The sequence below is a fragment of the Lissotriton helveticus genome, chromosome 3_1 (assembly GCF_964261635.1).
Source record: "Lissotriton helveticus chromosome 3_1, aLisHel1.1, whole genome shotgun sequence".
NCBI lineage: Eukaryota > Metazoa > Chordata > Amphibia > Caudata > Salamandridae > Lissotriton > Lissotriton helveticus.
In genome coordinates this window covers 352,363,536-352,373,506 of record NC_136061.1, presented here as the reverse complement: position 1 = coordinate 352,373,506, position 9,971 = coordinate 352,363,536, and the positions used below count along the sequence as shown (strand labels likewise).

The following is a 9,971-nucleotide window of genomic DNA, read 5'->3' as shown; positions in this document are numbered from 1 at the left end:
GGGCGGAGCTCCACCAGGGGTGCGGGATTGACAGGAAGTGCAAATTTGACAAGATGTGCAAAGAGCAAGTGCGTAGAGCAGGTAAGTTAAAAAGAGCAATTAAATTAAAAAACAGCAATCTGTTTAGAAAATGCTTTAAAAATGTCCAAGGGTTACCAGCCGTTAAGCTTAGCTTCAGCCTTGCCGAGCCGCGTAGTCTCCAGTATCTGACTCGCGTCTGCTCGTGCCAAGGCTTTCAGGTATGGGGCACCGAGCGCCTAGACCGCTTAGCGCCGGAAGTGCCACCCAACCAGGAAGTGTGTCCGGTCTAACCCCCTCGGCACTCTCCGTTCCTCCGTATGTTGGCAATGCTTCCTGAATTCTGTTACTAATTTTTACTCCTCTGCAGCTTAGGTGCAGTTCTATACACTTACTCTTTCTAAAAAAAAAGTGTGATTTATTTTTTCCCGATCCACTTACATTGGACCTCTCGGTTCATGTTTTGTGCTGTAACAGTGTTGAAACACTAGGCAGTATAGAAAAGAACTGTAAATGTTTCCATTAACAGAAAATTGTTCACTGACCTAAGCTATCCTGCCAACTTTAAGGATTGTGCTTTAATTGGTGATAATGATAATTACGCACTTGTATAGCGCACGACTACCCGCAGGCATCTCGGCGCTTTGTAAGAATACCGCTGAGGAACCCTTCCTGGCCTTTTCCCTGTGAGGTGCCCGCTCCTGGTCACCCCCAAGATGAAGCCAGGCATCCTTAGCGTTGTTGGGGCCGTTGTGGAGATTAAGCAAGCTATTGCCCAGAGGTGCAGAGTGGGGCTCATGATTAGAATAGGTACTGATGCGAGAATTATCAGGTCCGAGGAAATTTTGAGCCAGAGACCCACCGGGGCGGGAATTGAACCCTGGTCCCGGCCAGACTTCTGCATCAGGGTCTGCCGCTCTAACCATTGAGCCACGCTTCGTGGTTATCACGAGGAAGCTGCAGGAACAACCTCAGATTCACTGGACGCCATCTTGAAGAACTCCCAGGGTTCTCTGTGCATTTATGTGGTGTCTGCTCTGGCATCTGCAGGCAATTTTGTAACCACCAGGAACTGGTTAATTTGCTGGCTCCACACTCACAGCCATTGGGAAGGTGATTACCTTCCTGCATTATCCATGAAAATAGAGCTTTGTGTTGGGTCAACCTGCAGAGATCTTAGGCTCCAAGCACCAGGGGTGTGGGGTTTGAGTGTTTTCAACCAAAAAGCAGTGACACTAGATCTGAAAATGCCTGATCTGTAGGCATGAAACTCCATTCCAATCATTGAGGCAGGCCCGCAGACTCAGAGTAGGACTTCATTTCTAAGTGAGAGGGGACTCTCGATGAGAGGGACATTGATGCTCTGCAGCAGAACCCAAGAAACTGACCTGAGAGATTTCATTGTCATAAGGAGTAGTGTGCAGGTATAAACACGTCTGGGCTGCATGGTCGCTTAAATTTAGTAATTTTAAAACATAGTCCTCCATAAAAAAAAACACAAGAAAATAATGAAGTGAAAACAACCTCTTTATGTGAATTTATGGAAAATTTCATAGCTCCGCCAACACAGCGCAAATATAGCAATGGCCTTCTAAAATTCAGCAAACGGAACAGTGGGTGGCCTGATGGCTTCTAACTGGGTAACGCGCTATCGCAGTGCGACTCTAGGATTCCGCTTGTTCCTCTGTGACTGCTGTGGTGCTGTGTCTAAGAGACACGGTGGACGGCTCTTGGGTGAGAGCTGCAGCAGATGACTTCTGGGTGAGAGCTGCAGCAGATGGCTTCTGGGTGAGAGCTGCAGCAGATGGCTTCTGGGTGGGAGCTGCAGCAGATGGCTTCTGGCTGAGAGCTGCAGCAGATGGCTTCTGGGTGGGAGCTGCAGCAGATGGCTTCTGGGTGAGAGCTGCAGCAGATGGCTTCTGGGTGGGAGCTGCAGCAGATGGCTTCTGGCTGAGAGCTGCAGCAGATGGCTTCTGGGTGGGAGCTGCAGCAGATGGCTTCTGGGTGGGAGCTGCAGCAGATGGCTTCTGGGTGGGAGCTGCAGCAGATGGCTTCTGGGTGGGATCTGCAACAGATGGCTTCTGGGTGAGGGCTGCAGCGGATGGATTCTGGGTGAGAGCTGCAGCGGATGGCTTCTGGGTGAGAGCAGCAGCAGATGGCTTCTGGGTGGGAGCTGCAGCAGATGGCTTCTGGGAGAGAGCTGCAGCAGATGGCTTCTGGGTGGGAGCTGCAGCAGATGGCTTCTGGGTGGGAGCTGCAGCGGATGGCTTCTGGGTGAGAGCAGCAGCGGATGGCTTCAGGGTGGGAGCTGCAGCGGACGGCTTCTGGGTGAGAGAGGCACCGGATGGCTCCTGGGTGAGAGAGGCTGCGGATGGCTCCTGGGTGAGAGAGGCTGCGGATGGCTCCTGGGTGAGAGAGGCAGCGGATGGCTCCTGGGTGAGAGAGGCAGCTGATGGCTCCTGGGTGAGAGAGGCAGCGGATAGCTCCTGGGCCTCGAGCAGGCTTGGGTTGAGCTCCAACAGCGACAAACAGGTGAAAGCCCAGTTGTAGAGATATTCTGCAGGAATGGAGCCATGCCGCCACACCGCTCCCCTTGGGATCCCTACAAAACAGAAAGAAAAAGAAACCAGGATAAGTTACATTTTCCCCAATAAACAAACATTTAATTATTTATTTGTAGTTTATATGGTATTTTTCAGATAATGGGCTGCACATGTGTTGAGATGTTGCAACTACAAACAGGAATTTGACAGAGTGTAGCATGTTTCAACTACAGTTATGAAACAGCTTTCAATACGTTAGGAGTCATAACTCGCACAGTGCATCACAATAACCTGGTCCTAAGAGGAAAGGATTCATGCTGTATGATAGTGATGGAGAAATGCAATCATTTCGAAAAACACAGCGGAACATTAGGGGAGCACATTGAGAAGGGAAGGCAGAGAGACTAACTCCAAGAAGAACTGCATAGGCAAGTTTTAAACGTGCCCTCCTCAAGGTCAGGGGTCTCTTGCTGAGATTCTAGGGTCTTGAGTCATAGCTTGGATGCTCCATTTTTTTCTTAATCTCAAATTCAAATTCAAATTCAAAAGATACTTTATTCGGTATATTTCAACCATAAAAGTGCATTAAAACATAAAGTACATACTTCAAATATCATTATATAATATATAATTACAGATGATGAGAGAACTGAAAACATTACATCCATTAGTTCATTCATTGGTCCAGACATAATCGCAGTTTAAGAGCCAATTTTAAAAATTCAAGAACTTGAAGGACACTATTACTGTGTAGCAATTGTAAATATAAAAAGGCTGGTCGTATCTGCTTAAAATTCTTTTTTTTTTAAAAGAGCAATTAAAAAGCGTTTACGAGGGAATTCATAAAATCTGCATAAAAACATAAAGTGCATCATATCCTGTGGAGACTTTCCGTCGCAGCCACAGGATGATAGATTTTTACAGAAGCTCTCCTTTATAGGTCTAATAAGCAGATGTTGAAACAGGTTAAATCTAAATCTTGTTAGCATGAACTTGTCGTGGGTACTGAAAGTGCCGAGTAGATAAGGCTCTGTTGTCAAACATGTTTTAACCATGATAAATTTCCTTACACTAACTTTTTGTAGCTCAGCACCCTCCCTCTCAGCCTTCTTACGCTGAAGAAACACCTGCTTGACTAGATCAATGTCCGCTTTTCCAATTCCTGATGGATGTTCAAACAGATCAGGACGACCCATTTCAGTAAAACAGGTTTTTAAATAGTTCAGCCAGGGAGTGCCTAACGCATTCTCGAGGGCCATGAAATCATTAGCAATTAAATGTGTTAGGGGAATTTCTTCGCATAACCACATTTTCAGCCAGCATAACAGAGGTCGTGGGGACAGGATATCGCTCAAATACCCCACTCCTAGTTCCTCATGAACCACAAAGTTGGAAGTGGAGACTGGAACACACAGGAGCCGTTTGTAAAACGAATTTTCTGTGGTCTGAAGTTGTTCCCCAGCCATGTAGCCCCAAAGCTCACTCCCGTATGCTGCGGTTGCTACAGATTTTGCGTCATATAGTTTAATCATAGCAGCCGTAGGCTTTTTACCAAGCTTTGAAGCGAAATTGAAAATGGAGGCATTAACCTTAGTCACATCACTTTTTTTCTTAGCAAGTTGCGGGGCCCAGGTTAACTTGGAGTCAAAGAGTACTCCTAGATAGGAGAATGTATTAGAAAGTGGTATTACTGCCTTATCTAGTTTGAAGGTGTATTGTCTCTTTGGCTGTTTCCCCACCTGCATAATGAAAGATTTAGAGTTGTTCACTAACAAATCTCTGTCTTCCATGAATTTTTTTAATGCATTAAGTAGCAATTGGAGGCCTTTTTCAGTTCTTGCTAACAACACCGCATCATCTGCGTATAACAGAACGGGGATGCTTCTTTTCCCCACTCTTGGACTGTCTGATTTCACCTCCTGTAAAACGCCATCCAGCTCATTTATATAAAAATTAAAAAGGAAAGGGGCTAATATGCAGCCGTGCCGCACCCCCTTCCCGGTTCTAAAATCATCAGTTACTGACAGGTCTTGGCAATACCTTATATTTGCACTTGTGTTGCTATGGAGGTCAACCAGAAAGTTTATAATGCCGCTGTCTACTCCCTTCTCCCTCATGGACCCCCACAGCTTCCCCCTGTTGACACAGTCGAAAGCTGAGGATAGGTCCATGAAGGCCAGATGGACTGTGCCCTTTTGGGCGATGGTATATTTACTAAGTATTAGAAAGAGATTTAGACATTGAGTTGTGGTTGAGCGGCCGTTACAAAAACCATATTGGGTGATAGACATAATATTGTTGTCCCGTGTCCACTCAGAGAGTCGCCGCAATACAATTCTCCCCACTAATTTCGCCATGGAGTTAATCAAGGAGATATGCCTGTAACAAAGGGGGCTATCCCTGTCCCCCTTTTTAAATATAGGCACAATGGTGGAGAGCCCCCATGATAACGGGCATCCGACTCTCGCGGCTGCGATGATAACCGCCACAATAATCGGGGCCCAGAAATTAGGATCAGATTTGAAGAGATCCGGGGGTATCCCATCAGGGCCTGGTGATTTAACCACTGTGAGCCCCTCTATTCCCACCAAAACCTCTCCTATACTAACAGTCAGGCAAGGATCCCCTTTGGTGCATTCAAAGGATACCGCATTAGTTTCACATCCCCCGTACAATTGTTTAAAATGTGCAACCCATTCATCTTTTGTTATAACACATTCTAACCCCTCCCCCGAGTCTTTCACCAGAAAGGGTTTCTTAAGCGCCGCCCAAAATCTAGCACTGTTTTTCAGAGTTTGTGGTTCCAGGATCTCAGCCCAAGCCTCATTCTTCAGTACCTCCTTCCGTGAGGCAATGACTGATTTATACTCTTTTCGAGATCTCTGTACTAATTCCTTGTTTCTTGGTTTTAAAGACAAGGCCGCTCTGAGGTCACGAGCTGCTTTAGAGCATTCCTTATTGAACCACCTCGGGCCCTCCCTCCCTCTACTCTTTAAAGGTTCTGTCATTGAAATAGCTATTTTATCTGTTAAGCTCTGAAAATCAGACAGAACCTGAATTGGATCAGAATCAACCTGAGTGCATCTAGCGATTATATCCCTACAGTTATTTTGGATGTTCTGGTATATGAGGTCCGCAGTGCACATGGACCATTTTAGGCGGCGTCTGCCATCAATTGCTTTTACCCTACCCTTAACCAGGTTACGACTTTCACTAACCACCCAGGGCCCCCTTAAATGTATAGTCAAAGGGTTGTGATCGCTAAGTGGGTTATTGTCTATAGAAAAAGACCTGCATGGGCAAGGTTAACAGCATCTAATCAATAAACGTCCCCTTCCCATGCCCTTTAAAAGTTGGGATAAGAAAACGCTTTGAGGGGTCACATAATGCCATTGCTATAGTGAGACCATGATCATTGAGAAAGTTATTAAAACAGGCCCCCTCCACGGTGTGTTCCAGATGTAAACCATTTATTCTGGAACAGTGTAATTCCTGGAGGTTTTTCCCTAGGGGGTCACCACACGGGTGAATATTAAAATCGCCCATGATCAACAAGTTATGTGCACAATCCCTCATTGAGGTGCCTATATAATCATTTAAAATTTCTAAGTTGCCGTAACTTGTAGCATTGTTAATAGAATTATAAAAATTGATCAAACCAACCTTACAATTGCCCCCAGATAAAACTAGACCTTGTATACCAAGATTGCTTGAAGGCCTACTAACAATTGTACATTTCAGTGCTACCGATATAAACATTACCATACCACCCTTTGGTCTTCCCCGGTTTGCTGATACAGCAGGTACAAAGTATGCCTTATAACCTTCAATGTACATTTCACATTTTACTGACCAAGTCTCTTGTAGGCAGATGATCTGAAAGTCCCTAATGTATGATAGCCAGCTTTCGTCTTGCATTTTGTTTTCTAAGCCCGCCACATTCCAACATATGACATTATTTTTTGTTATTGTTGGTGAAATCACCTCTATCTGTTGTGCTGCAGGAGGCTGTACGGTACTCTGACTCTCCGAGACCCTCAGTCAGTCGCAGGCATCCAGCCCTGAAAACATTTCGAAGCGATTATGTATGGGAACATTGTACCCTCTCAAATTCTGGTTGTCAGCATTAAGATTTGCTATCGGTGTCTGCCAACCATTTGAATTAACTGCCAGTGTCTGCCAACCATTCAGCCCATTGATATTATTGTTATACATATATGGTGCTACCGGACTTGGGGTCTGAGCATGTGATATAGGCCTATACCCACGAGGATTTTTAGGCGAATTTTTGGTGGAGTTCTGGTCAGGTGCATAGAAGTATCCCAGGGGGCGCACACAGACACTGTTTGCATTGTAAACCAGTGAGGATGCGCGCAGTAAGACTGTTGCGACATGTTGGGGGTGCTGGAAGTTAACAACCACGCAGTCCCCCGTGGTCGCTTTCCTCGAGGGGCCAACCCAGTTGACCCTTTCAGTAGATATGATTTGGTCATAGTAGTGAGATGGGTAACCACAGTTTTTATTTAGCCACGCCACCGTTTTGTTTTTTAGGGAGTCATAAGATTCTCCGTGTGGTTGGGCTGGTACTTCCTCATAACGTGGAACATTGGTTAGCACCACCACATATGGCACACAATCAGGGGGGAGATTTACATTCCTAAGTCTAGCCCTCTGTGGGGCCACTGCACGGTTACCTAGGGATACAGGGGCCTGTTGAATTGGCTGGTTTACTGGAGCTGTAGATGGCACAGCCCCAGCGCCAACCGAACTTTGAGGATTTTGCTGCTGCTGCTGCTGCACACTCTGTCCCCTGGCTGCATTCTCCTTCCCATCCCTAACAGGGATAATTTTTGGGGCTGTAACTCCTGGGGCGGGGGTCAAATGTGCCGCCACCAAACTGCCCAGTCTTTCTACCTCAGAAGCTACTATGTCCAATCTGGACATTATTGGGCTGATTAGATCTGAAATTTTGGCCTCCAGCTTTCCTACTATTGTGTTTATTAATGCTTCTAAGTTGGAGTCAGACAAGATCACGCTTCCCTCATTATTACTGCCCTCTTGGTTAGTTTCTTCTGGGCCCTGGTTGCTTGCGCTGTTAGCGTTAGTGGCTTTGGAGTTATTGGGTGGATTAGTGTGAGATTTAGTTTTTAAAGATTTCCCCCCACGCCTCCCCTGATTCTTTCTGCACTTCCTCACTGATCTTTGTGTAGAAGGGGCCTCTAATGACACTTCCACTGCTGAATCTTCCTCCGAAGTGTTAAGCAGGTCCACAGGCTTCTCAGAGTATACCTGTGCCTGTATCACTATGCTGGGTCCCTCTATACTATGCGGGGCATGTTCTAGAGTGCCTTCTAATCCCTCTGCAGTTTCATTGGGCACGGTATCCATGACAGGGGGAACACTTTTACTGCCTAATGAAGCCCTACGTTGCTTATTTATTAGCGTAACTTTTTTTACCAGGAAATTATCCATGGTGCGTAGGCCAGATATCAATGGATCCGTAATTATTGTGGGCATGTTAGCAGGTAACGAGAAGGCTATATTACCTCAATGTAATGCGACAGTTTCCCTACAGTACAGAAATAAAATAAAATACAATATGAGCAGTTCAATGTCTCACTTGAAAGTTCTAGGTCCTTGAGTTGGAACCAGGGACCGTGGCCCGTCCCGTCCTCTTCCGGCCACTGAGGGCCCGCCCTTTGCCCGGGCTTCTCCCGGCGCGATCCCGCGCGCGTCCCGCGGGGCGGGAGGCGCTACCTATCCTTAAGGCGCCTCCGGGCGCACCGCTGACCTCACTCCCGTGCCGAAAGCTGGGGCAGCTGGAAGTGGTAGTCTAACCCAGCCGTTGCCCTCACAGCGCTCGGCGGAGCCCACGGGTAATGGTGGCAGCAGGAGCCGTTTCCCTCATGGCGCTCGGCGGAGCTCGCAGGTGGCAGATGGGCTATGCAAAGCAGGAGCTGTTCCCCTCACGGCGTGTCCGCTCGGCACTGCTGGTAAGTCCCCCAGGAGCTTCAAGCGCTCCCTATCCTTAAGGCGCCTCCGGGCGCACCGCTGACCTCACTCCCGCGCCGAAAGCTGGGGCAGCTGGGAGTGGTAGTCTAACCCAGCCGTTGCCCTCACAGCGCTCGGCGGAGCCCACGGGTAATGGTGGCAGCAGGCAGCAGGAGCCGTTTCCCTCACGGCGCTCGGCGGAGCTCTCAGGTGGCAGATGGGCTATGCAAAGCAGGAGCCGCTCCCCTCACGGCGTGTCCGCTCGGCACTGCTGGTAAGTCCCCCAGGAGCTTCAAGCGCTCCCTATCCTTAAGGCGCCTCCGGGCGCACCGCTGACCTCACTCCCGCGCCGAAAGCTGGGGCAGCTGGGAGTGGTAGTCTAACCCAGCCGTTGCCCTCACGGCGCTCGGCGGAGCCCACGGGTAATGGTGGCAGCAGGCAGCAGGAGCCGTTTCCCTCACGGCGCTCGGCGGAGCTCTCAGGTGGCAGATGGGCTATGCAAAGCAGGAGCCGTTAACCCTCACGGCGTGTCCGCTCGGCACTGCTGGTAAGTCCCCCAGGAGCTTCAAGCGCTCCCTATCCTTAAGGCGCCTCCGGGCGCACCGCTGACCTCACTCCCGCACCGAAAGCTGGGGCAGCTGGGAGTGGTAGTCTAACCCAGCCGTTGCCCTCACGGCGCTCGGCGGAGCCCACGGGTAATGGTGGCAGCAGGCAGCAGGAGCCGTTTCCCTCACGGCGCTCGGCGGAGCTCTCAGGTGGCAGATGGGCTATGCAAAGCAGGAGCTGTTCCCCTCACGGCGTGTCCGCTCGGCACTGCTGGTAAGTCCCCCAGGAGCTTCAAGCGCTCCCTATCCTTAAGGCGCCTCCGGGCGCACCGCTGACCTCACTCCCGCGCCGAAAGCTGGGGCAGCTGGGAGTGGTAGTCTAACCCAGCCGTTGCCCTCACAGCGCTCGGCGGAGCCCACGGGTAATGGTGGCAGCAGGCAGCAGGAGCCGTTTCCCTCACGGCGCTCGGCGGAGCTCTCAGGTGGCAGATGGGCTATGCAAAGCAGGAGCCGTTCCCCTCACGGCGTGTCCGCTCGGCACTGCTGGTAAGTCCCCCAGGAGCTTCAAGCGCTCCCTATCCTTAAGGCGCCTCCGGGCGCACCGCTGACCTCACTCCCGCGCCGAAAGCTGGGGCAGCTGGGAGTGGTAGTCTAACCCAGCCGTTGCCCTCACGGCGCTCAGGGGAGCCCACGGGTAATGGTGGCAGCAGGCAGCAGGAGCCGTTTCCCTCACGGCGCTCGGCGGAGCTCTCAGGTGGCAGATGGGCTATGCAAAGCAGGAGCCGTTCCCCTCACGGCGTGTCCGCTCGGCACTGCTGGTAAGTCCCCCAGGAGCTTCAAGCGCTCCCTATCCTTAAGGCGCCTCTGGGCGCAC

General features: G+C 49.7%; 1 protein-coding gene across 2 annotated transcripts in view; it reads right to left on the bottom strand.

The window, feature by feature from the left end:
* Nucleotides 1–1,541: 1,541 nt before the first annotated feature.
* EFCAB5 (EF-hand calcium binding domain 5) overlaps nucleotides 1,542–9,971 on the bottom strand; it is a 335,299-nt gene continuing 326,869 nt past the window's right edge. For both annotated transcript variants that reach the window (XM_078680019.1, XM_078680020.1), the window contains one exon: nucleotides 1,542–2,620. In XM_078680019.1, coding sequence (XP_078536145.1) covers nucleotides 1,683–2,620 — 938 coding nt within the window. In that variant the 3' untranslated portion in view covers nucleotides 1,542–1,682. The remainder of the gene's footprint in view (nucleotides 2,621–9,971) is intronic.